General features: G+C 48.7%; 1 protein-coding gene across 8 annotated transcripts in view; it reads left to right on the forward strand.

The window, feature by feature from the left end:
- SREK1 (splicing regulatory glutamic acid and lysine rich protein 1) overlaps positions 1-27,663 on the forward strand; it is a 530,578-nt gene that overhangs the window by 138,966 nt on the left and 363,949 nt on the right. For 4 of the 8 annotated variants that reach the window (XM_085631886.1, XM_085631876.1, XM_085631913.1 and 1 more), the window contains one exon: positions 10,862-10,882. The exons of the other annotated variants lie outside the window; for them this stretch is intronic. In XM_085631886.1, coding sequence (XP_085488012.1) covers positions 10,862-10,882 — 21 coding nt within the window. The remainder of the gene's footprint in view (positions 1-10,861; positions 10,883-27,663) is intronic. 8 annotated transcript variants of the gene reach the window in all.

Here is a 27,663-nt window from a genome sequence, read left to right on the forward strand (position 1 = left end):
GGCTTGCCTCCATCCACAATCCCGAAGGCGTTTCAACTCAGGACACAGGCCACCAAAACTGCGGTTACGCCTGTCGAGCCGTCTCCGTCACGCGTCATCGACGCCGACACTGGCAGGATGATTCTCCACGACCGAAGGATAACTTCGGAACCGCCATTGGAACCTTTCAGGATCCCGCTAAAGAGGAAGCTGCCTGTGGACACAGAACCTCTCCTGTATGAACCCTTTCATTCACCCTACCAGGATCCACACCGGGCCTCCCCCACACGCTCCGACACGGATGCATTGGAGGACTACATGGGTGAACAAGTCCCCTACCATGTGGACACGGACCCTGATGACCAGCAGGACCCTGACCAAACTTGGGGCGACCCTGCAGACCCCAGTGCACCTCTTGATGCACAGGACCCACAACTATATGGGGCAAAAACGTCACCCACAGAGGATACTGCGGCGTTCAACGCTCTGATTGAACGAGCGGCGAACAACCATGATGTACAGCTTCACTCTGATATCATCGAAGATGACTTTCTAATGGACACCTTTGCATCCTCAGAAAGACATGTAAAGACTCTGCCAATGTTGAAGGGGGTCCTTAAGCCAGCCACTGACATTTTCAGGGAACCCACCAGGGCACGAGTGATAAACCCCAGGATCGATAAGAAATACAGATCAGCACCTGGGGATCCTACCTACATCAAAGGACAATTACCACTCGACTCCATCGTTGTGGCGAATGCCCGCAAAAGGGCACACTCGCAGACAACGGGTGACGCTCCCCCCCCGGACAAGGAGTCCAAGGTGCTGGAGACCTCCGGCAAGCGAGTTGCCGCACAAGCTGCAAGCATATGGCGCATAGCTAACACTCAAGCGCTCCTCGCTCGCTACGATAGGGCGCACTATGACACAATGGAGCAACTCCTTCAACACCTCCCTGACCCCTACAAAGAAAGTGCAGAAATCCTTATCAGAGAGGGACAGCTACTCACAAATGCTGCCATCAAATGTGCACTAGACGCTGCTGACACGGCTGCCAGGGCCATCAACACTAGCGTCATCCTACGACGTCACGCCTGGCTACGTATCTCAGGATTCAAGCCTGAGGTACAAAACAATATACTTAATCAGCCCGTCAACCCCGACTTTTTGTTCGGGCCTGAGGTTGACGCCACCCTCGAGAAGATAAAAAAGGACACGGACACTGCAAAGTCCATGGGCGCCCTACAAACTCAGTCCTTTCGGAGCGGCTCCTTTCGTCGCCCCGGAAACAAGGGAGCAGGCAGAGGACAGGGGTCACAACAACCATATAACAAGGGTAATACGCAGACCACCTACGATAAGAACACCCGAGGTGGCTATCGTGGCTCCAGTACCAAGGGCAGAGGACGTGGCTACGGCAACACCAGGTCCTCCCCCAAGAACAAGCAGTGACGCCCTCTCCCTTCCTCCCGACCACATAACACCTGTCGGGGGAAGGCTACAACGGTTCCTGTCCACGTGGAACTCCATCACCACGGACAGGTGGGTCAAAGATATTATAAAATACGGTTACTGTCTGGAGTTAACTTCCACTCCACCCACAATACCACCAAGAAACCGTCCTATGTCCTCAGAGCACTTGACGCTCTTACAGCAAGAGGTAGAAAGTATGCTTCTAAAAGGCGCTATCGAGGTCGTACCCGTCCACGAGCGGGGCACGGGGGTTTACTCCCTCTACTTCTTAATTCCAAAAAAGGACGGGTCGCTCAGGCCTATATTAGACCTTAGACCCCTGAACCAGTACATTCTTTCGGAGCACTTTCACATGCTCACTCTACAGCAAGTCCTTCCGCTTCTCCAGCAGGGAGACTTCCTAGCATCACTGGACCTCAAGGATGCGTATTTTCACATACCCATCCACCCCTCACACAAAAAATACCTCAGGTTCACTGTTCAGGGGCAGCACTATCAGTTCAAAGTCCTTCCCTTCGGCGTGACAACAGCGCCCAGGGTTTTCACAAAGTGCCTAGCTACGGTGGCGGCACATTTACGGAGACAGCACATACACGTCTACCCCTACCTAGACGACTGGCTCGTTCAAGCGAGATCAGCCCAGCAATGTGCAAGCCACGTGTCCCGTACCATTCACCTTCTTCACAGTCTGGGATTCTCACTAAATTACCCAAAGTCTCATCTCCAGCCCGCACACGTACAACAGTACCTAGGTGCGACTATAGACACTCTGGCGGCCACAGCTCAGCCAAATTTAGTGAGGATCAACAGCATACAAGCGCTGATCTCCAAGTTCAGACCCAACCGCTCGCTTCCAGCGCGAGTGTTTATGCAGTTGATAGGCATGATGGCCTCCTGCATCTTCATAGTCCCGCACGCGAGATTACATATGCGCCCACTTCAGGAGTGCCTAGCACGTCAGTGGACTCAGGCTCAAGGACAGTTGAAAGACCTAGTGTTGGTGAGCGGTCGGGCATACAACTCTCTGCATTGGTGGAATCCACAAAACCTTTGCAAGGGCCGACCGTTCCAAGAGCCTGTTCCACAAATAGTACTGACAGCGGACGCGTCTCTCCAGGGATGGGGAGCTCATGTACTCCACTACACAGTACAGGGACTATGGACGACACAACAGAAGAAGATGCACATCAACCTTCTGGAACTGATGGCAATCTTCCTAGCCATGAAGGCTTTCAAAGTACATCTGTGCAACAAGGTCGTGTTGATCCGGACGGACAACATGACCGCAATGTACTACATACAGAAGCAGGGAGGGACACACTCTCCACAGTTGTCTCATCTGGCTCAGAGCATGTGGAAGTGGGCCATTCAGAGGAACATGTTCCTCATGGCGGAACACCTCCCCGGCAAGGACAACCAGATGGCGGATCTGCTCAGCAGACACAGCCACCAGATGCACGAGTGGGAGTTACACCCATCGGTACTCCAACCGTACTTCCAGCAGTGGGGTCACCCAGAAATAGACCTATTCGCGACAAGCGAAAACGCAAAATGCCAAAGCTTCGCCGCCAGATTCCCACACCCGCAGTCGCAGGGCAATGCGATATGGATGAACTGGTCCGGCAGATTTGCGTACGCTTTTCCCCCAGCACCGTTGATACCGCTGGTGGCTCGCAAACTCCGACAACACTCCCTGACACTCGTCCTAGTTGCTCCCACGTGGGCACGCCAGCCGTGGTACACCACCTTCCTCGAACTTTCCGTGGTACCGCATCAAAGGCTGCGGATCAAACCCGCGCATTTGACGCAGAACCATGGAAAGGTTCAGCACCCAGATCCGCAACAGCTGAACCTGGCGATCTGGCTCCTGAAGTCCTAGAGTTTGGCTATCTCAATCTGCCACCTGACTGTATGGACATCATCAAGGAGGCCAGGAGACCCACTACAAGAGCTTGCTATGCAGCCAAATGGAAACGGTTCGTCATTTATTGCGGTAATAATGACATTAACCCGCTGGACGCATCCATCCACAACATCATATGTTACCTCTTACACCTATACCGATGCAATCTGGCGTACACCTCTATACGTGTCCATTTGACCGCAATATCAGCCTATCTGCAAACCAGGCAGCACCTCTCTCTCTTCAGAGTGCCTGCCATCAAAGCATTCTTGGAAGGACTCAAACGAGTCATTCCACCTAGTCACCCACCGGCTCCAATGTGGAACCTCAACTTGGTCCTCACACGCCTGATGGGTCCACCCTTTGAACCTCTACACTCATGCGAGATTCAATTCCTTACCTGGAAAGTAGCCTTCCTGGTAGCGATCACTTCCCTAAGAAGAGTTAGTGAACTCCAGGCACTAACCGTTCAAGAGCCATTTATTCAGGTTCACGCCAACAGGGTCGTACTACGTACCAACCCCAAATTCATGCCCAAGGTAATATCGCAGTTCCACATGAACCAGACTATTGAACTGCCCGTTTTCTTCCAAAACCCACAAACTGTTGCAGAGAGGGCATTACATACACTAGATGTACGGAGGGCCCTCATGTACTACATCGACAGGACTAAACCCTTCAGGAAGACAAAACAACTGTTCGTTGCCTTTGCCCCACACCACAAAGGTAACGCCATCTCCAAAGCAGGGATAGCCAGATGGATAGTTAAGTGTATTCAAATCTGTTATCAAAAGGCAAAACGCACATTAACTATTCCACCACGAGCCCACTCAACACGCAAGTTGGGGGCTTCCATGGCCTTCCTAGGAAATATTCCCCTGCATGATATATGCAGAGCAGCCACATGGTCCACTACACACACATTTACAAAACACTATTGCGTAGATGTGCAGTCAAAACAGCAGGCAGCTGTAGGACAGGCTGTTCTCAAAACACTTTTTCAGACCGCTGCAGCTGGCACGGGTAGCCGCCGCCAATAGAGGGCACTGCTATGTATTCTATGCACAGATATGAATTCAGCAGCCCACATGCCTCGAACTGAATATGCTACTTACCAGTATGCATCTGTTCTTGGCATGTGGGGCTGCTGACATTCATATCGCCCTCCCTCCTCCCCGGCGCCTGTCGCAGCTGCAGCTCTCAGAATTATTGCAAGCATGGTCATCATTTTCTGTATCTACTCCATCACTGCCACAATGGCGAAAAACAATCTGAGGATGGAGAGGATGCCCATGCGCACTGTAGTCCAGGGGAGGAGTCACCTATCCAAGGATACTTCGAAGACTCTTCCAGGACAACAACGTGCAAACATCCGGACCCAACACTAGGCGGCGATCTATGCACAGATATGAATGTCAGCAGCCCCACATGCCAAGAACAGATGCATACTGGTAAGTAGCATATTCAATCCCCATGCCTCCTAACCCAGAACCATGGAGAAATCAGGCACCCGGACCCAGCTCAGCTCAACCTGGCGATCTGGCTCCTGAAATCCTAGAATTCGGATACCTTAACCTTCCCCCTGATTGCATGAACATCATCATGGAAGCCAGACGTCCTACCACTAGAGCATGCTATGCCGCAAAGTGGAAAAGATTTGTAATTTACTGCCGTAACAATACAATCAACCCTCTAGATGCATCCATACAGCACATAATATGCTATCTGCTCCATCTTCACAGGTGTAACCTGGCATATTCATCCATACGCCTACACCTAGCAGCGATCGCTGCCTATCTACAAAACAGGCAGCATTCATCACTCTTCAGAGTGCCCGCTATTAAAGCCTTCATGGAAGGCCTTAAACGAGTAATTCCTCCCAGGGCACCACCTTCCCCTGTATGGAATCTAAATTTGGTTCTTACACGTCTAATGGGTCCGCCCTTCGAACCAATGCACAAATGTGAGCTACAGTTTCTCACCTGGAAAACAGCTTTCCTTGTAGCTATCACTTCCCTTAGAAGGGTTGGTGAAATACAAGCGTTCACCATACAGGAACCCTACATACAAATGCATCACAGCAAGGTCATACTTCGCACAAATCCGAAGTTTCTGCCCAAAGTCATTTCCCCCTTCCACCTCAATCAATCAGTGGAATTACCTGTCTTCTTTTCGCAACCCCAATCTGTTGCAGAAAGGGCCTTACACACGCTTGATGTAAAAAGGGCGTTACTATACTACATACAAAGAACGCAACCCTTCAGGAAGACTAAACAATTGTTCGTTTCCTTCTCTCCACCACATAAAGGCAACCCCATTTCAAAATCAGGGATAGCTAGGTGGATTGTAAAATGCATACAAATTTGCTATCAAAAGGCAAAGAGAACATTATCTGTTCCCCCTAAAGCCCACTCTACAAGAAAGTTAGGGGCTTCTATGGCTTTTCTAGGGAATATACCCTTAGATGACATCTGCAAGGCAGCCACATGGTCTACACCGCACACCTTCACAAAACACTACTGTGTAGATGTGCATTCCAAGCAGCAAGCTAGGGTGGGCCAGGCTGTACTAAAGACACTTTTTCAAACAGCTGCAACGGATACCGGTGGTCGCCGCTAGGGTTGGGTACTGCTATATAATCTATGCTAAGTGTACAATCTGCAGCTCATATGCCTCGAACGGAATATGCTACTTACCAGTATGCATCTGTTCTTGGCATGTAGAGCTGCAGAGTTGTACACGCCCACCCGCCTCCCCGGCTACCTGTATCCGTTCCAGTACATCTTATTTAGATACAACACATGGGTTTCTCACTGTTATTACTACGCTCCATCATTTCCCTGTTGGCGAAAAACAATCTGAGGATGGAGCCGAAGCCCATGCGCAGTACGGACCGAAGGAGGAGTCACCAAACTCGTGACTTCCAAAGACTGTCCAAGAAGAAAAACAAACTGCAAACATCCGGGCCCAACACCAGATGGCGATCTATGCTAAGTGTACAACTCTGCAGCTCTACATGCCAAGAACAGATGCATACTGGTAAGTAGCATATTCCTTATAGATCGCTGACCGGGGAGTGATCAGAGATGCCTCTTGGTAAGTGTGCAACAATTAGGAAGTTTCTAAATTTGGCTGCCGGTACCAGTATGTGGTCTATTCTGGAGAGGTTGTTGTGTGCACCTGAGTGATATGTATACTGTCTTGTCTGTGGAAAACGGGAGCTAGTTAGACCCAAACAGTTGATAAGAAAGAAACACAAAACATTAAAAGCCAGTTGATAAGAAAAAAACACAACGCACTAAAAGCCTGGTACCAATTTATAGAAACTTTACTGTATATTTATCTTTAGACACCACAGCGATAAAAATCCATCAAGGGGAACTGAAGATAGGTTTTTTTAAAAGGTAAGCAAATTATCTCTTGATCCAAAAATTCATTGTAATCTGTGTTGTGGTGCCTAAGCCAGAATGACTACAGAACTACGAATCTACCTTGGACTGATCACAATGGCTAGTCACCCAGTCACATGGACCCCTTAGGACTGGGGAGACAGTTAACGGTCACTTCCAGCAGTCTGAGTCCTTACATCAGATTTTGCCGGCATCGATGTTTCAGCAAATAAGTGGTCCTGATGCACGGAATATTGGATGCCAAGAAGGTGCCAAGGATGCTGGAGCTGTGGAAGAGATGAGGTACAGATTCCTGATGCTATCCTGGGGTCCACAAACTTCAGGGTTAGTCTCTGGCCTCAGGATTCTATGTCCCACGATGCCCTGTGAGGTCTTGTGGGGAACCATTTGCCACTGGCCGGATGGTGTCCGGGTACAGCGGTCATCCACAGGTAAGTGTTTCTTTCTTGCAGGAGGACCAGGGTCCGCTTCAATGACGGTCACTGGTCCCACGGACGTGGGAAACACTTTGGGCAGGTTGGGGCTCTGTCTCACAGTAGGCACTTCGGCGAGCTGTGGCGGGCCTTTGATGCTGGGCACACACAAGTGCAGGCTTCCTCCATCTTTTGTGATCCTGTAGCTGCGAAAAAAGGCATTTCCTCACAGCTGGCTTCATATAGTCTGCTCCTTCACTAGATGGAACCCCTTGGCACCATGGCTTGCCACTGAGTATCTGCTGCTGCTCAACCTGAGAACTAGGTCAGCTTCATAGTGGTCCAGCAGAACCATGCCCCAGATATTCACAGTTACCGGCCTTTTCATTAGTGAATATTTTTCATATTAATTACCATCTTTTTGCTGCAGTGGTATCATATCAGCCTTTAAATAATGATTACTACCCCTGATAAAGCACAGAAGCACTTTGTAGCCAAGTAGCATGCTACTCTTGGAGCATAGTTTCAGTGTCATGTAACTTTCAATATTTAATTCATGCAGATCTGCTGACCAGTTCATCCTTCATGGTGTTTGATGCAATTTTTAACTTGGTTGTATAGAAAATCATAATAGTGTCTGCTTCAGACTATATAAAGGAGTTCACATTTATTTGTACTGAACATTCATTCATGCAGTTATTTGGTTTGCACTTCATCCTTACTCTGAATGGTTAGCACGACATCATGCAGAACAGGCATATACTTATAATGCAAAGTCTAAGTTTATGCAGCAAGAGCTATTCCAATTTTCTGCATTGGCTGGCTTTGGGTTTGGGTTTGCATTCTCATAGCCTCTGGTGTAGTGTGCACCAGATAATAGCGGAAAGACACTTGAATTGTTTGTAGTTCATGTTTGTGAGTTCTAAGACCGTGGTTCACATCGTGCATTTCCAATGCATTTAGAAATGAAGGCAACCTGGGCTTTAATATCCTGATGAATATTAGATTCAGGTAGGAAAAAGGCAGTACTTCCCCATTCTCCTAAATACAAAGTGATTATTGATGACTGCACCCTTGCTGGAAGTGAATTAGTAGGTGCCACCAGTGTAGGTGGTACAATTAGCTAGTCATCTTTTATGAGAATATCTTTAAAACTTAACTTGTGGAAATCTTTTATTTTTTTTAATTTTTTTTAAAGCACATATATATGTAATCAAACATCAACAGTAAAAACTGAAAGATGTGAGGGGGCGCCAGGCAAGAGGGGACGATTGGGGGATTCATCTTATTACAATACGATGTGGCAGCGGGGCCTTGGGGCTGTGGCAGGGAGTCCATGGACATGGTGCGACGCAGGAGATGGGGTGGGGGGAGGGGTTGGGGGGGGGGGGGGGTTGGTATGGTTCAAGATATATTTCTGATAAATGTACAAATAGATTGCTATGGAGATATGCTGCAATGTGATGCTGTTGTTGACTCTGATATTCAGGGTCCTGTAACGTCTGTGCAATCGATTAATAAATTGTTTTAAAAAAAAAAAAAATATGAAAGATGCAGTGATGTCTACCCCCTGTTGTTTCAATGTCCATCGGCCCCCAGGTTTCCCGCCTCCACACCTGTACTTATGTTGTCATTTTTCCCCTTTCTGCCAACCACCCATTTCACAATTTCTCTCTCCTATTCCCCCACAGTCCACCTTCTCAGATCTCCTCTGGCAGCCCCGCCCCATAGTCCCATTTTTCCCAGTTGCATCATGCATCTGTCTCTCGTGCGTAATCTTTGACTTACCACAGTACCCCCATCCCTGCGATCTCTTTGCTTGGAGAAACCTCAGTTCCTCAGGGTTTTCTGATACAAGTAGAAGTCTCAAAACTCCCCGCACCCTGTACAATGTCCACTGAGCCTGGGATGTGAGCGGTTCCCCCATCGCCATCTCCAACCAAACTGTTACGACTTCCAAAAACAGGTGAATCTTAGCGCATGCCCATAACTTATGTAGGAAGGACACTTTCTGACCACAGGCACGCAAGCATTCCTCATTCACTGCCCTCACGATCTTATGTAGGTGTGTCCTAATGTGGTAAACTTTGTGAAGGATTTTGAGTTGAATTACAAAGAACTAGGCCTGTATAGCTACCTCCCTCTGGAATTGTACCGCCTCCTGACATTCATCATCCTACAGTTCGCCCACATCTGCCTGCCATTTAATTCGTAAATGTGTAAGTTGCCTCGGTGTGTTATTCATAAGAGACTTGTAGGTTAATAATATCGCTTTAAGTGCCATGTGGTCATCTAGGAGTTGTCTCTCTAGTGGGAACTCCTCCATCGTGTCATTGTCCAGTGTAATCTGCCCCCGTAGGGCGTGTCTCAGTTGGTAGTACTTGAGAAACTGGGAGGAAGCCATGTCGTATTCCTATCTAAGATGTGTGAACGGCACCATACCATTTGCATTCCAAACAACCCCTAGTGTAGAGAGGCTGATTAGGTCCTACCCTCTAAAGCCCTGCAGGGTCAACGCGGCCCCAGCTTTGTACCATTCCATATCCTACACACTGTCTTGGTCGCACCTGGATCGAGTTTGCTACCTTAGAGAACATTTAGATATACCCTCAGCCCCAGTGCATCTAGGTCAGGTTGATATGCTGGGTCTACCAGTGCCACAAATGGTCAATCATTTACCGTGCTAACCTGAGCTACTTTGTAATATTTGCGAACATAAGGAAGGGCTATCCCCCCATTATATGTAGACCGTTGTGGGTTGCATAGGGCCCCCTGCGGTGGTCCATCCGGCCACAACAGTTTCCTCACACAACCATTAATTTTAAGGAAGAAGGCTTGCGATACCCGATGAGGGCTATTTTGTAGGATATATGTTAATTTGGGCAAAGTAATTGTAGAAAGCCGGTTCTGTATATGGTGTGCCTCTAGGTGGTTATAGCGTGCACAGGGTCCAGGAGTTCCCCAAAATTGTACATTGCTCAATGAGAGACCCAAAGTGCTCTATTAGTGGCAGTGTGGGCAAGCAGCCTACGCCCTAACACAGACTAGTGTAAGAAATGTATTGCACAACATTGATCAATGATGGACACACAACTCAAAAAGGAAATCCACACCAATTTGATAAAAATACATTTTTTAATTTTTTTTCATTTTAAGATCAAGATCTTCGCAATAAGGTACATTCCTTTTTAACTAAAAGCACTTTTCACTTTAAAAAGGCGACAGTGCAATTTCTGAACAGTTCAATGTTATCCTATGGAGAAAAACAATAATGCTGTTTCACAGGTAAGTATAACATTCACATTTCCAGTCTTCAGGACCAAAGTCAGAAAGGGGCAAGAGTCAGGTGAGTACCAAAACTGCACAACCATTGGCACAGGGGCGGCCGGGTGCAGAGTTTGAAATCGAAGATCGGCCCAATGCGTGTCAGTGGAGATTGGGGGGGGCTCGAAGCCACACTGCTTGCAGGTAAGCAAATCAGTTGCAGAGGCAAAGCTTTGGGGGTTAGGTTAAGCATGGGGGGGGCCACGAAGCAGCACCAAACCTATACCACCAGCAGTATCAGAGGACAGTGTTAAGCATTTGTTGTACACACTCAGTCAGCAAATGAATTCACACACAAAGACTGAACTTCAGACCAATTGTTTTCGTATATAAATATTCTTTGTTATTTTATTTTCTAGAACCAAGCAAGTCTGGCACAGGTAAGCAATATATACTTTACAGCAGTAATGCAGTTTGTAAAAAGTTTGAATTGTAATGGAATATGCACTTTGTTTTGACTTAGTGTGGTTGCAGAGAATAGCAATACTTTGTAAATACAGTACATAGACTTGAATGGGCTTTCAGTAAAATAACAGGTAAGTTACTTCTGAGATTACTTTTCTGACTCAGACTAGTATACCTGGATACTACTCTGGGACATTTCCTGTAAACAAGTACAATCTTTTGGTTAAATAGTACAATTTTAAAGAATTTCTTTAGGTTTTCAAACTCCACACTTCAAAACTTTTCCTAGAAAAACATTCAATGTTATCCTAAGGAGGAAAATAGTGTTATTGGTTTTGAGGTAAGTATTTGGAAGTGGGAGTTGTGGTTCTGGGGGTAGACTCGGGGGTCCCCCAGGGTTAAGTATGGACTCTAGTTACACCCGCCAGCGGCACTAGGATAGCTGGGTGCAGAGTGCTGAGGCCCAATGTTATTTAATGGGGGATAGGGGGCCTCCGGTTAGTGGCTGCTGACGAGCAGGCCACTTGGTTGTGGGAGCAAAGCTCCTAGACTTTAGCTCAGGTAAATTGGGTAAACAAAGTAGCACCAAAGGTGCACCCTCAACGGCACTAGGGCGGCCGGGTGCAGGGTGCTGTTTCGACGTCGGGCGCAAAGGCACTGCAGGCTTGCCGACGTAGGTCTTCTGGGTGCCACCACCACTTTGAGACGTAAGTTGGGAAGTTTGGGGTTGGTTAGGCACCGTCTGTTTTGCCACCCAAGGCCGTGGGACGTCGGGTGTAAGGGTGCCTTTCGGGGTCTGATCTTCTTACCAGCTCCTGGTCGCGGTTGGAGGGACCTTCCAGATTTAGGCTGCAGGCGTCGGCTGGAGGTTTGAGGCAGGTCAGGGGTCGCCGGATCTCTGTTCAGGATCGCCGGGGGGACCACCTTGTGGTGTTTGCCCAGTCAAACTCGGGCCGTGGACGGCGGCTGCAGAGTGGGGCGGATTCGCGGTGTCCAGCCGGAGCCAGAGGTTGCAGATGAACAAATCCGGTGTTCACGGGAGACAAAGTCTTTGTGGTTGAAGGCAGGCACGTCCTCCGGGGTTTTCAAGGTTGCTGGCTGTAGGACACCAGGGAATTTCGCAGGAGCAGGTTCGAGGTGGAGACAGGCCGGTAGGGCTGGGACCAAGTCACTTGGCGTCTTCCTCTTGTTAGCTTTGGCACGGCTGTTCGGTCCTTCTTCTTCTTTCCTTGTTGCAGGTTCTTGTCTGAGTAAGCAAGGTTCAGGGGTGCCCCTAAATATTAGATTTAGGGGCATTACAGGTAGGGACCAATGGGTCCCCTCCCTGGGATGGGTAAACCCACTATTATGCCACCCTCCAGTGGGAGGGGGCATGAGCCTGTCCCTGGTTGGCTGAATGCCCCCATCTGCAAGATGGCGGTGTCTGAGGGTTGTGCTTCACCTTGCCGCCCTCACCTGAGAGGTGGAGTTGGCAGAGGTGGGCACACCTCTCTTCCTCACTTTTTTTTCCCGCCGGGACTAGGACTGGTTTCTGGCATTTCAGCCGTCTTCAGCCAGGCTTGCTTGAAACCAGTGGCAAAGTGAGCAACGGACTCACGTCTGAGCATACCCTGCCAAAGAACGGTGATGGATTAAACCCAGATAAGTTGACTGGGGGTGAGTGCTTGCAATGTTCAACACTCCGTCCATCATTTCCTTTGGTTTTGCTTTGTTCGCAATAATTTGGCTGAAATGCCAGAAACCGGTCCTAGGAAGCTTGTTTCCGGTCCAGGGAAGACATGGCTTGGCAGATCGGGCTGGACTGTTCCCATGAGGCACAGGGTCAGACTGATTTGCATATGGCCATGTCTGAACTGGGGTGAGAGAGTGGGCTAAAGAACGGTGATGGATTAAACCCAGATCAGTTGACTGGGGGCGCGTGCTTGCAATGTTCAACACTCCGTCCATCATTTCCTTTAGTTTTGCTCGGTATAATAAGTGCTGCAGCCCTTAGAGGCCTTCTCTGGGCACAGTGCCCTGGGTACCTGTGGTACCATTACCAGGGCTGACCTGTGGCCAGAGATGCCAATTGGGGTTAGGCTTCAATCCAGTTTTAGGGAAAGAACATAGGCCCTGGGTACCTGAATAGCAGGAACCCAGGGCACACTCAATCGAAAGACATCAGCAAATTAGCAAAAAAGAAGTGGGGGCAACCATGTAGAAAGAGGGCATTTTCTCCCCCCCCCCCTCCCCCCCCCCCTCCCAAAGGAAAGAGGATGAGACTAACCTTTCCCTAGAGAGTCTTCATTGTCTAAGTGGAAAGTTCATCTGCATTGGCATGGGCAATCCCAGGTCTGTGTTCCACTACTAAGTCCATTCCCTGTAGGGAGATGGACCACCTCAGCAGTTTAGGATTTTCACCTTTCATTTGCATTAGCCACCCGAGAGGTCTGTGATTAGTTTGAACTAGGAAGTGAGTACCAAACAAGTATGGAGTCTGATTCTTCAGGGACCAAACCACAGCAAAGGCCTCCCTCTCAATGGCACTCCAACACTACTCCCTGGGGAGAAGCCTTCTGCTTATAAAAGAAACAGGTTGGTCTTGGCCTTTATCATTGTTCTGGGACAGGCCCTCTCCTATCCCTAGCTCCGAGGCAAAAGTCTGCACAATAAACTGCTTGGCATAGTCTGGAGCTTTGAGAATTGGTGATGAGCACATAGCCTCTTTCGGGGTGTCAAAAGCCTTTTGACAGCTAACTGTCCAGTTCACCTTTTTGGGCTTCTTCTTGGAGGTGAGTTCTGTCAGGGGAGCCACAATGGACCCATATCCCTTCACAAACCTCCTGTAGTACCCAGTCAAGCCAACAAATGCACTGATTTGGGTCTGGGTTGTTGGAGCTGCCCAGTCCAGGATGGCCTGGACCTTGGGCTGTAAGGGTTGTACCTGCCCTCCACCAACAAGGTGGCCCAAGTACACCACAGTTCCCTGCCCTATCTAACATTTGGATGCCTTGATTGTTAGGCCTGCAGTTTGTATCTCCACATTTTAAGAGTCACTATCCCACTAGGGATCGTGCACCTTGTCCTCATGGCGCAGGACCAGGGTTTGTCTTTTGGTGAGGATATGATCGCAGATATCCTAGCAGGACCATCATTACTGGGTGATACTGCGTTAAAACAGGTCCTCACACAAGGAGAGGGTTGGGACACCCTACTGGAACTTCAGAGAACACATATGAAAACAATACTCCATGGGGCCATCCTCAACGAAGCACCACAAGGCTTTCTTGTCGCAAATGAACCGCTAATCTTCCTAGATTATGCCACATTCAGAAAAGACTGGGCACTCGTAGCGTGGAAGTGCACCAGGGATTGGCTGGTGATTATAATAAGCACAGTGAAAAGGTTAGCCAATACCCTGGTGATACAGATTCAAACGAGTGAGCAGAGTTTAAAAGCAGAGGTACTATTAGCCACATACAAACACAATCTAGACAAAGTTAAAACTGACCTGGGGGACTACAGGGATTACCTGATGCAGTCAAAAATAACTAAACTGCAACAAGACCTCACAAGATCTTTGAAAGAAAAAGTCTATCCTTACACCAATGAGGAATATATCCAACAGAAACTGACGGAGAGGAAGGGGACCCGGCAAGGCAGAAAAGACCAGGACAGCCTAAGTAGCAGCAGTGAGGGTAGTGACTATGAATACCCACAGCGCAGGAGAGGGAGGGAAATAGGTTATCAAAGGGGACCAAGACCTTTCTTCCCTGGCCCCTTCCAGGGCTATCCCAATCAAGGTTACCACTGGCCGGGCATGAGTTTTACTGCACATCAAGGGTTCCAGAATCCACAATTCCCACAACCCCAATTCCAACAGCCACAGATTCCTTTTTAGGCAGGGGCAGAGGGAAAGGCCGGGGCAAACAGAAGGGCCATCAGAGGTTGACCTGGGACGACAGAGACCAAGAATTGATTAACCGATAACCAGGAGTATGGCCCAGAGCATGGCATCAGGAACGAGCAGGAACCTTCAAAAGTGTTGAACCTCTCCTCCACAACCTTGACCGAAGCAGAAGAAAATCTTCTCAACAAGGGTCTGTGAGAAAGTGGCTCTGTATATACTGTTCCCAAATGGGTACAGAGTGTACAGAGTCCACAGTCCCCAGAGGTTTGGCAAAAGCTAGATATAACCTTACTCTCTAAAGTGGTAGCCTGGTCGAGCAGTAAGGCAGTATCTGAAGACAGTGTAAATCATTTGTTGCACACACTCAGTCAGCAAATGGTCTCACACACTCAATAACTGAACTCTAGGCCAATGGTTTATATATAAAAAATATATGCTCGTTTTATTTTAGAACCAACAATCGGTATTAAAATATACTTTCTCAGAATGAGATGCTTTATATAAATACTTTTGCAATATGCAATTGACTTTTGTAGAAAGTTACAAGTGGTTGCAATAGGCAACACAATTTTAAACACAATAATGCATGGAAGTTTCAAGTTATTTGCAACAGATTACTTTAAGGATAACTTTGGAAATTCCAGGACTGGATCCTAGATTCAGTCCTGGGTCAGTACTTAGAATGAGGTGATGAAAGTCAACTTAATTACTGTGATTTTTAGACAATATTTTGCTATTTTAAAAGTTGACACTTAAAAAATATTTCATAGAAAACAGTCAATGATTCCCTATGGAAGAAAATTCAAGTTGCAGGTATAGTATGTTCCCATTACTTTTGTAATCCAGTACTAGGTACCTAGACTCAGTACTGGGACATTTATCCAAAACAGGTAAGCAATTACGTTTTCAGAAGTTATACGATTTTTAAAGAATATTTAAAGTTTGCAGAAATTGACAGAAGAAATTTCACAGAAAAACAGTCAATGGTTTCCTATGGGAGAAAATTAGGGTTCGAGGCATATGAGCTGCAGATCACACACTTAGGATAGATCGCCATCTGGTGTTGGGCTCGGATGCTTGCAGGTGGTTGTTGTCTTCGGAAGAAGTCTTTGGTCACGAGATAGGTGACTCCTCCCTTGGACTACAGTGCGCATGGGCATCCACTCCATCCTCAGATTGTTTTTTTTCCGCCATCTGGTTCGGATGTAACTTTTCCACTCCAGTAGAAAACTTCAAAAAACAAGCTTTCGAAGCGAAAAACTTTTCTAAAACTACATCGAGGCACCTTCAGTTGACATCGAATTCATCGGACCGGTTCCGGACATCGACCCGGGCGATTGGACGTATCTGCCCCGTAAGGCCTACGGCTCATGGAAAGGTCGCCGTTTAAAAAATGCCCCCAGTGTGGAGCAAAATTCCCACACAGTGACCATCATAAGGTCTGCAACCTGTGGCTCTCGCCAGATCACAACGAGTCCATCTGTCCAGCCTGCGACGCATTTCGATCCAAAAAGACCATTCGGGATCGAAGAGCTTGACGCCATATCATCACACAGACCAGCCCTGGAACCAGAGAACATCTTCGATGAGGATCCCGATGTCCCCGAAGAAGATTCCGAGGAACTTCAAATTATCTCAGAAGCAGACGACTCAGATGACCCCATTACTCCGGGGCAACGCGTGAGTAATACTGCCCCTACCCCAACCCCTCCAAAACCAAAGTCATTGGTCAAGACTTTGCCAGCTGGCCCCAGTCGAGACCGAAAACACCCTTCAGAAGCCCCGCCTTCGGGCTCGGCTCCGAAGAAACACAAGCCTTCCACTGGCTCGGGCCCGAGCAAACCACATATCATTGTGCCATCGGCACCGAAGACACAAGACCTCTCGGCACTGAAACCGGCTCCGGCACCGAAAACACCGAGGCCCATAGACAAGCCGGCATCAAAAGCTCCCAAGCTCAAAGACTCCACTTCGGCACCGAAATATTTATCGGCGCCGAAACCACCGGCTAAGGACTATAATACACCTCCTAAAGCCAAAGACTCTACCGATCACCCAAAACCTCGATCGGAACCGAAAAAATCGGCGCCAAAGTCTGTTCCTTAAGACCAAGAACTTTTCCACCCAGATCCAACACAAAAAAGGATCTATATTAATCCAAAAACTGGACATATCACTGCTGTACCTTGTAGGAAACGGAAACCGGATACAACACCTGCCCCAGTTCCTATAAAGAAGAAGGACTCGGCAACATCCCCAATTCCTCCTTCCTCTCCTGTTCTACCTCCTACCCCACCACCTCTGCCTACACCACCACTACCTCTACCATCTCCATCACATACACCACCCCCACAGGATGATGATGATGACCTAGGGGGCAGGGGTGATCCAGGTGATCCGGATGATCTTAATAATCCGTTCACAAACCCAGATACTGTACCATTGGACGACTGGGCATACCATCTCCCAGATATGCCTGACCCTACACCATATCCCTCCAAACCATCACCTCCAGATGACCACCTGGGGTTTGGACAACTAGTGCACAGAGCAGCACTTTATCATGGCGTCACCATGCACTCCGATGCACCCGAGGAAGACTTCCTCTTAGACACCTTAGAACAGTCTCAAAAGTCAGTTCAAATTTTACCCATGATTGAAAGGGTCATAAAACACGCCACAGAGGTGTTTAAAGACCCCGTACGGGCTAGGGTACTCAACCCAAGAATTGAGAAAAAATATAGACCTACTCCAGGAGACCCTTGTTACATCAAAGGGTTGCTCTCTGGATTCCCTGGTCGTCTCCAACGCAAGGAAACGTGCCAACTCCCAAACTACAGGAGATACACCGCCCCCGACAAGGAATGCAAACTATTAGAGGAATCAGGCAAAAGAGTAGCAGCACAAGCCGCTAATTATTGGCGTATCGCCAACACGCAAGCCCTATTAGCACGCTACGATAGGGCTCACTATGATCAGTTAGAAGACCTGATACAACACCTACCAGACCAATACAAGGCCCAGGCAAATGACCTTATACAAGAGGGAAAACGTATCTCAAATGCCTCAATTAAATTTGCACTTGATGCCGCAGACACTGCCTCTAGGGCAATAAATACAAGTGTACTCCTTAGACGCCATGCATGGCTATGCATTTCAGGCTTCAAGCTAGAGGTACAAACTACCATACTTAGCCAACCATTTAATCAGGAACAACTGTTTGGACCAGCAGTAGACACTGCACTTGAGAAAATGAAAAAAGACACCAAGACTGCTAAATCCATGGGAGCATTGCAGTCTCCACAACCACGTGGCTCCTGTCGACGCTCCTTCTACAGGGGAGCATCCAAAAACACTGGAGCAGACACCTCCTCCACATTCAAATCCTCTACACAAACATCCCTCAGTAGAGGATATTTTAGAGGAGGATATAGAGGAAACAGCACCAAGGGACGAGGTCGAGGCAGTACCAACACATGTACCTCTCCCGCCACAAAACAGTGACTTTCCTCCACTCCCCCCAGACCATTCCACTCCGATCGGGGGAAGACTCAAACAGTTCCTACCTGTCTGGAACTCCATCACAACAGACAAGTGGTTAAGACAAATTATCCAGTATGGTTACTGCCTGGAACTAACCACTACCCCCCCACACATTCTACCCAAGCAACGCTATATGTCACCAGACCATCTTGCGCTCCTCATACAAGAGGTGCTTTCATTGCTGCAAAAACACGCAATAGAACCAGTTCCCTTACAACATCAGGGTACAGGAGTATACTCACTGTACTTCCTAATCCCCAAAAAGGACGAGACGCTCAGACCAATCCTGGACCTCAGACTCCTAAATCAGTACATAAACTCAGATCGTTTCCATATGATCACTCTTCAACAAGTACTCCCACTACTACAAGGCGATTTCCTTGCCACATTAGACCTCAAGGACGCCTATTTTCACATCCCCATGCATCCTGCTCGCAGGAAGTATCTAAGATTTGTGGTGGACGGACAACACTATCAGTTTACAGTCCTTCCATTCGGGGTAACAACTGCGCCCAGAGTATTCACCAAATGCCTAGCAGTAGTAGCAGCGCATCTCAGGAGACAACAAATTCATGTTTTCCCATATCTAGACGATTGGCTCATAAAAGCCAATTCATTCAACAAGTGCATCCTACACACTCACCAAACTATTCAAATCTTACACAACTTGGGATTCACAATAAACTATCCCAAATCCCATCTCCAACCCTCCCACATCCATCAATATCTGGGAGCCACCATAAATACCTCCAAAGCACTAGCATATCCCAACCCAGCCAGGATAGCCAAAATACAAGCTCTCATCAAAAAATTTCAAACCCAACACTCTCTTCCAGCAAGAGTGTTTATGCAACTCATAGGCATGATGGCGTCATGCATCTTCATTGTGCCTTATGCAAGACTTCAAATGCGTCCCCTGCAAGAATGTCTAGCACGTCAGTGGAATCAGGCTCACGGACAACTGGCAGATCTGGTGTTGGTGGACAGCCGCTCACATCGCTCTCTAAAATGGTGGAACACCATAAACCTGTCCAAAGGCCGGCCGTTCTTAGAGCCTCTTCCACAAATAGTGCTGACAACAGACGCATCTCTCTCAGGATGGGAAGCCCATCTCCTAACACACACCACTCTGGGCACATGGACCACTCAACAGAAAGGGCTCCATATCAATTACCTGGAGCTACTGGCAGTATTCCTAGCACTAAAATCATTCCAATTACATCTCCAGAACAAAACTGTCCTCGTCCGGACGGACAACATGACAGCCGTGTATTACATACAAAAACAAGGAGGCACACATTCTCTCCAACTGTCCCAGCTCGAACAGAACATTTGGAGATGGGCCATTCCCCAGAACATATACCTGCCAGCAGAACACCTTCCAGGGGTTCACAATCCGATTGCCGACCTGTTGAGTCGACAAACCCAACAGATCCACGAATGGGAACTACACCCACAAGTCCAACTCCCATTCTTCCTAAAATGGGGCCAACCAGACATAGACCTGTTCGCCACACACGAAAACGCAAAATGCCCAACCTTCGCCGCCAGGTTTCCCCACCCACAGTCGAAGGGCAATGCAATATGGATGAACTGGTCAGGGAGATTTGCGTACGCTTTTCTGCCTCTCCCACTCATTCCATTCGTGGTACGCAAACTCAGGCAACAGTCTCTCAAGCTGATACTAATGGCTCCCACATGGGCGCGTCAACCCTGGTTCACAACACTGCTGGAACTCTCTCTAGTTCCACACCAAACACTGCGCCTCTCCCCATCCTTATTAACCCAGAACCATGGAGAAATCGGACAACCAGATCCACATCAACTGAACCTAGCGACCTGGCTCCTGAAGTCCTAGAGTTCGGTAACCTCAACCTACCACCAGACTGCATGAATATTATAAAAGAGGCCAGACGACCTACTACTAGAGCCTGCTAAGCTACAAAATGGAAAAGATTTGCCATTTACTGCACTAACAATGATATACGTCCACTGGATGCCTCCATCCAGAACATCATTTGCTACTTACTACACTTGCAAAGATGTAATTTAGCGTACTCATCCATACGTCTTCACCTAGCAGCATTAGCTGCCTACTTACAAAATCGACAACACTTGTCATTATTTAGAGTACCAACGATCAAAGCCTTCATGGAAGGTCTTAAAAGGATTATTTCTCCCAGATTACCACCCTCTCCAGTGTGGAACCTAAATATTGTTCTCACAAAGCTCCTGGGTCCCCCATTTCAACCTCTGCATAAATGCGAACGACAGTTCCTTAAATGGAAAGTAGCGTTCCTTATTGCTATCACATCCCTTAGAAGGGTAAGTGAGATCCAGGCTTTCACCATACAAGAACCATTCCTACAGCTACACCGTAACAAAGTGGTTCTTAGAACAAATCCTAAATTCCTACCCAAAGTCATTTCTCCGTTCCATCTTAACCAATCAGTCGAGCTACCAGTGTTATTCCCAAATCCAGACTCTGTAGCTGAAAGAGCTCTTCATACCTTAGACGTTAAAAGTGCCCTACTTTACTACATTGACAGAACCAAACCATTCCGCAAAACCAAACAATTGTTTGTTGCTTTCTCTCCACCACATAAAGGCAACCCCATTTCCAAATCCGGAATAGCCAGGTGGATAGTTAAATGTACCCAAATATGCTACCACAAGGCTAAACGCACTCGAACAGTACCCCCTAGAGCGCATTCCACACGCAAAATAGGGGCTTCCATGGCATTCCTAGGACACATCTCCTTAGAAGATATTTGTAAGGCAGCCACATGGTCTATAACACACACCTTCACTAAACACTACTGTGTTGACGTGCAAGCCAAACAGCAAGCTTCTGTGGGTCAGGCTGTCCTTAAAACTTTATTCCAAACTGCTGCAACTGATACAGGTGACCACCGCTAGGGGAGACACTGCTATATAGTCTATCCAAAGTGTGTGCTCTGCAGCTCATATGCCTCGAACGGAATATGCTACTTACCAGTATGCATCTGTTCTTGGCATGTAGAGCTGCAGAGCCACACACGCCCACCCACCTCCCCGGGACCTGTATCTGTTCCAGCATCGTCTTACTTAGACATTACACATGGACATCCTTTCTTTATTTTTACAAACTCCATCATTTCCCATCATGGCGAAAAACAATCTGAGGATTGAGTGGATGCCCATGCGCACTGTAGTCCAAGGGAAGAGTCGCCTATCTCGTGACCAGAGACTTCTTCCGAACAACCTGGAAGCATCCGAGCCCAACACCAGATGGCGATCTATCCTAAGTGTGTGGCTCTGCAGCTCTGCATGTCAAGAACAGATGCATACTGGTAAGTAGCATATTCCTTACTGGTAAGTACAGTTGTAAGTATTTTTCAGTCAGTGCTGGGCACCAAGATCCAGCACTGGGAGCTCACCTAATAGCAGGTGAGTATTTTCGTTTTCGTAACTCGGCTGATTTTTGGTGAATATTTTAAGTTTTGAAAAGTCCACACTTAGAAGAAATTTCAGGAAAAAGCCAGTCAATGTTACCCTATGAAGAAAATTGAGTTATCGGTTTAAAGGTAAGTACTCGACTGGCAGAGTTCAGGTTCTGGGCATAGACTCAGGGATCTCCTAGGGTCAGGTAGGTACAGTTGGTTCACCCTCAGCGGCACAAGGGCGGCCGGGTGCAGAGAGAGTTAGGCCCAATGTTATCCTATGAGAGGTAGGGGGGCCTTGGTTGGTGGCTGCTGACTAGCTGGCCACGCGGCTGTGGGAGCTGGGCTCCTGGTCACTTACTCAGGGCAAGTGGGGAAGTAGATAGGTGTAGAGATTGCACTGCCAGGGCCACTCGGGCGCCTGGGTGCAGGGTGCTTTTGAGCCTTCGGGTGCTCAATTGATTTCAATGGGTAATCTCCGGTTTAGAAAAAGACTGCAAGCTCGGGGGCGAAGATTCTTCAGGTGCCACCACCACTTCGAGAGGTAAGTTGGGTAGTTGGAGGATAGGTAGGTACCCCGGCATTGGGCACAGGGGGCAGCGGGGCGCCGGGTGCAGGGGTGCCTTTTGGTGTCGGGAAATCTTACACTCTGTTGATCGCGGTTGGGGGGGGCACCTTGTTCTGAGGCTGCAGGCTTCTTCAGGAGTGTCGAGGGAGGTCCTTGGGTGCCGGATTCGGGGTCACAGTCGCCGTGGGGTCGTCCTCGTAGTCTTTGTTCACTCCGGCACAGGCCAGGCTTGGCTGGTGCAGAGGTTGCTGGGTTCGCGGTTCCGGGCTGCTGCCAGGGATTAGAAGTAGATTTTGAGTAGAGCCTCTACTCATGGGAGTCCCGGGGGTTTAGAGTCAAAAGGTAGCCAGGTCCTCCGGGGTTTGTGAGGTTGCTGGCCACAAGAGATGCTGGGTTGGAGCAGGAGCAGTTTCGAGGGTCTACAGGCCGGTAGGGCTGGGGCCAAAGCATTTGGTGTCTTCCTCTTCTTAGCAGCTGCAGGGCAGGTCTTCTTTCTTCTAGCTCTTCTTCGGATTTTGGAATCTGGAATCTGGGGAAGGAAGGTTCAGGGTGCCCCTAAATACTAGATTTAGGGGTGTTACAGGTAGGTGAAGGGCAGGGACCAATGGGTCCCTGTCCTGGGGTGGGTACACCCCCTACCCTGCCTCTCTCCTGTGGGAGGGGGGGCAGTAGTCTAATCCTGATTGGGCAGAGCTCCCCATCTTCAAGATGGCGAGAGCCCGGGGATGTGCTTCACCTCGCCTCCCCCACCTGAGGGGTGGGTTGGCAGGCTGGCACATCCCCTGTCCTTATTTGGGGTTTCTGGCCAAGCTTTCCGTCAGAGTGGGGGGTTGCAGTGGCCTGGGGAAGCTCACAGAGGCGGCATGCCTTTGAAGCTTCCCCCTGCCCATCCTAGGGGAGGAGATTTAGCACCTCGCCCAGGATGTGCATTGTTGCAGACCCAGGAGAGCAGGGGCTCTCCTACCCAGGGGTCCAGCAACATGTCTGCTGTGTGGCAGCCTCGGCAGCCTCAGAACAGACGTGGATTGTAGGTTAGGTTTCAGGGGGCCACTCTAAGATGCCCTCTGTGGTGCTTGGTACATTAAATCCCACACTGGCATCAGTGTGATTTTAATGTGCTGAGCAGTTTGATACCAAACTTCTCAGTCTTCAGTGCTGCCATTATGGTGCTGTGGAGTTCGTGTTTGACAAGCTCCCAGCACCATGTACTCTTAAATGGCAGCACTGCACTCATAGGGCCCAGGAATGGACCTGGGTACTGTAGGGGCACAGGGCTCCTGTCTCTGTGCCCACACCACTGGCATAGGGCACCCAGCTAGAGGGGTGGCTGATGTATGCCAGGGCAGTGTAGGTTGTGGGCATGGCACACTGGGATGTGTGCCATGTCGTCTCTCTGTTTTGTCTTGTACCCAGACACTCAGCCTGTCAGGGCAGTGTGTGTGTGTTAGGGTACATGGCCTCTAAGGGTGGCACAATGAGTGCTGCAGCCCTTAGAGGCCTTCCCTGGTCACAAGGCCCTGGGTACCACTTACCAGGGGCTGACATGTGGCCAGGGTTTGCCAATTTGGTTTTGAGGTTTTTGTTTAGGTAAGGAACATAGGCCCTGGCCACCTGATTGGCAGGAGTCCAGGGCACACTCAGTCAAAGTAAATTCTGCAATTCAGCAAAAAGTGTGGGCATGCCATGCAAGAAAGATGGCACTTTCTCACAGGGTCTGGGTTTTGTCCCGACCAACATGCTGGATCACTTCCAGATCCGCCAAGAGTTAGCGACTTTCTTCATAAGTATCAGATTGAAGATTTTTTTTGAGGGTGCTGAAAAAAGAAACATTACTTCAGGGGACATGCCACTGAGCCCAAAGTCTACCTTCATCCCTCAGATTGCAGCTTTACCACGGGAGGTGGCTACTTTTGAACAGGCTGTCATCTGACATTGAAAATTTGCAGACGGAACACATGCTCCTTTGTCAACATGAGTGTGAGAAAGTGGCTCTGTATATACTGTTCCCTAATAGGTACAGGGTGTACAGAGTCCACAGTCCCCCAGAGGCTGATAGAGGTCAAAGTTAGGTATGACCTTACTCTCAAAAGTGGTAGCTTGGTCGAGCAGTAAGGCAGTACCAGAGGACAGTGTAAAGCATTTATTGTACACACTCAGTCAGCAAATGGTTTCACACACTCAATAACTGAACTCTAGGCCAATGGTTTATATATATAAAATATATGCTTGTTTTATTTTTAGAACCACAAAGGGAGTAAAAATATACTTTCTCAGAATGAGAGGTTGAATATAAATACTTTTGTCTTAGGCAATAAATTTGTGTAAACAGTCACAGTTGGTTGCAATAAACAATCCTATTTCCTAAACATAACAATGCATTGAGCTCAATGGTAAATTCAGGTTATTTGTAATAAATTACTTTTCAGATTACTTTTGGAATTCCAGGTCTGGCTCCTAGAACCAGCCTTGGGTCAGTATTCAGAATCAAGTGATGAAAGTCGACTTAATAACTGTAATGATTTTTAAATAATATTTAGCTATTTCAAAAGTTAGCACTTAGAAAATATTTCACAGAAAACATTCAATGGATCTCTATGGCAAGAAATTCAAATTGCAGGTAGAGTACTTTATCGTTACTTTAGTAATCCAGGACTGGGTGCATAGACCCAGGACTGGGGTCCTTATCAAAAGCAGGTAAGTAATTTCGTTTGCAGAAATGGTACGATTTTAAAAGAATATTTCAAATTTGCAAAAATAGACACTTAGAAGAAATTTCACAGAAAAGCAGACAATGGTTTCCTATGGGAGAAAAATGAGTTAGAGGTAAGTATAGTTGTGAACACTTTTCAGGGTCAGGGCTGGGCACCAAGATCCAGCACTGGGAGCTCACCTAGGAGCAGGTGAGTAAATTCGTTTTTGTCACTTGGCTGATTTTTGGTGAATTTTTGCAGTTTTGAAAAGTTCACACTTAGAAGATTTTTGAAGAAAAAGCCAGTCAATGTTACCCTATGAGGAAAATGAAGTTAGCGGTTTAAGGGTAAGTACTCGACTGGTAGTGTTGAAATTCCGGGCATGGACTCAGGGGTCCCCCAGTGTCAGGTAGGTACAGTTGGTTCACCCTCAGCGGTTTCAGGACGGCCGGGTGCAGAGAGAGTTGGGCCCAATGTTATCCTATGAGGGATAGGGGGGCCTTGGTTGGTGGCTGCTGTCTGGCAAGCCACGCGGCTGTGGGAGCTGGGCTCCTGGTCACTTACTCAGGGCAAGTGGGGAAGTAGGTTAGTGTAGAGAGGGCACTGCCAGGGCCACTCGGGCGGCTGGGTGCAGGGTGCTTTTGAGCCTTAGGGCGCTCAATGGAAGTCAATGGGAATGTTCCGGTTTGGAAAGAGGCTGCAGGCTCGGGGACGAGGATGTTTCAGGTGCCACCACCACTTCGAGAGGTAAGTTGGGTAGTTGTAGGTTAGGTGGGTACCCCGGGATTGGGCACAGGGGGTCGCAGGGCGCCGGGTGCAGGGGTGCCTTTTGACGTCGGGAATCTTACCCTCTGGTTGATCGCGGCTGGGGTGGCACTTGGTTCTGAGGCTGCAGGCTTCTTCCGGGATGTCGAGGGGGGTCCTTGGGTGCCGGACTCTGGGTCACAGTCACCGTGGGGGTCGTCCTCTGGGTCTTTGTCCACTCCGGCACTGGCCAGGCTTGGCTGGTGCAGAGTGTGTTGGGTCCGCGGTCCCGGGCTGGTGCCAGGGATAGCAAATAGGTTTCTTGAGTAGAGCCTCTACTCGTGGGAGTCCCAGGGGCTTAGAGCTAAAAGGTAGCTAGGTCTTCCGGGGTTGTTGAGGTTGCTGGCCATGAGGGATGCCGCGCTGGTGCAGGTTTGAGAGTCGACAGGCCGGTAGGGCTGGGGCCAAAGCAGTTGGTGTCTTTTTCTCTTTTTAGCAGCTGCAGGGCAGGTCTTTGTTCTTCTTGCTCTTCTTGTCGTTTTCTATCTGGAATCTAAGGAAGGAAGGTTCAGGGTGCCCCTAAATACTAGATTTAGGGGCATTACAGGTAGGTGAATGCCAGGGACCAATGGGTCCTTGTCCTGGGGTGGGTACACCCCCTATCCTGCCCCTCTCCTGTGGGAGGGGGGCAGTAGCCTAATCCTGATAGGGTAGGGCCTCCCATCTTCAAGATGGCGAGAGCCCGGAGATGTGCTTCACCTCGCCTCCCCCACCTGAGGGGTGGGGTGGGCAGGCTGGCACATCCCCTGTCCTTGTATGGGGTTTCCGGCCAAGCTTCCCGCCAGAGTGGGGGGTTGCAGTGGCCTGGGGAAACTCCAAATGGCGGCATGCCTTTGAAGCTTCCCTTTGCTCATCCTGGGGGAGGAGATTTCTCACCTCACCCAGGATGTGCATTGTTGCAGGCCCGGGAGAGCAGGGGCTCTCCCACCCAGGGGTCCAGCAACGTGTCTGCTGTGTGGCAGCCTGGGCAGCCTCAGAGCAGACGTGGATTGTAAGTTAGCTGTAAGGGGGCATCTCTAAGATGCCCTCTGGGGTGCTTAGTACATTAAATCCTACACTGGCATCAGTGTGGGTTCAATGTGCTGAGAAGTTTGATACCAAACTTCCCAGGCTTCAGTGTTGCCAATATGGTGCTGTGGAGCTCGTGTTTGACAAGCTCTCAGCACCATGTACTCTTAAATGACAGCACTGCACTTACAGTGCCCAGGAATGGACCCGGGTACTGTAGGGGCACAGGGCTCCTGCTCCTGTGCCCACACCATAGGCGTAATGCACCCAGCTAGAGGGGTGGCTGACATATGCCTTGGCAGTGTAGGTGATGGGCATGGTACACAGTGATGTGTGCCATGTCGACTCTTTGTTTTGTCCTGCACCCAGACACTCAGCCTGCAAGGGCAGTGTGTGTGTAAGGGTACAGGGCCTCTGAGGGTGGCACAATGAGTGCTGCAGCCCTTAGAGGTCTTCCCTGGTCACAAGGCCCTGGGTACCTAGGGTACCATTTACTAGGGGCTGACATGTGGCTAGGGTTTGCCAATTTGGAGTTTGTGTGGTTTAAGGAAGGAACATAGGCCCTGGGCACCTGATTGGCAGGAACCCAGGGTACACTCAATCGAAGTACATTCAGCAATTTAGCAAAAAGTGGGGGCATACCATGCAAGAAAGATGGCACTTTCTCACAATGAGCAACGTGGAAAAGGAGGCACTCGGACAATTGAAGGAAAATGATTCCACTATCAAGCCAGCTGATAAAGGGGGAGCAATCGTCATTCTCGACATCCTTAATTTTCTCAAGGACCTGGATTTCGACCCAGAGAGTGAGTTTCTATTTGGTTTAGACATC

This window comes from Triturus cristatus, chromosome 2_1 (genome assembly GCF_964204655.1).
Source record: "Triturus cristatus chromosome 2_1, aTriCri1.1, whole genome shotgun sequence".
In the NCBI taxonomy this organism is placed as follows: Eukaryota; Metazoa; Chordata; class Amphibia; order Caudata; family Salamandridae; genus Triturus; species Triturus cristatus.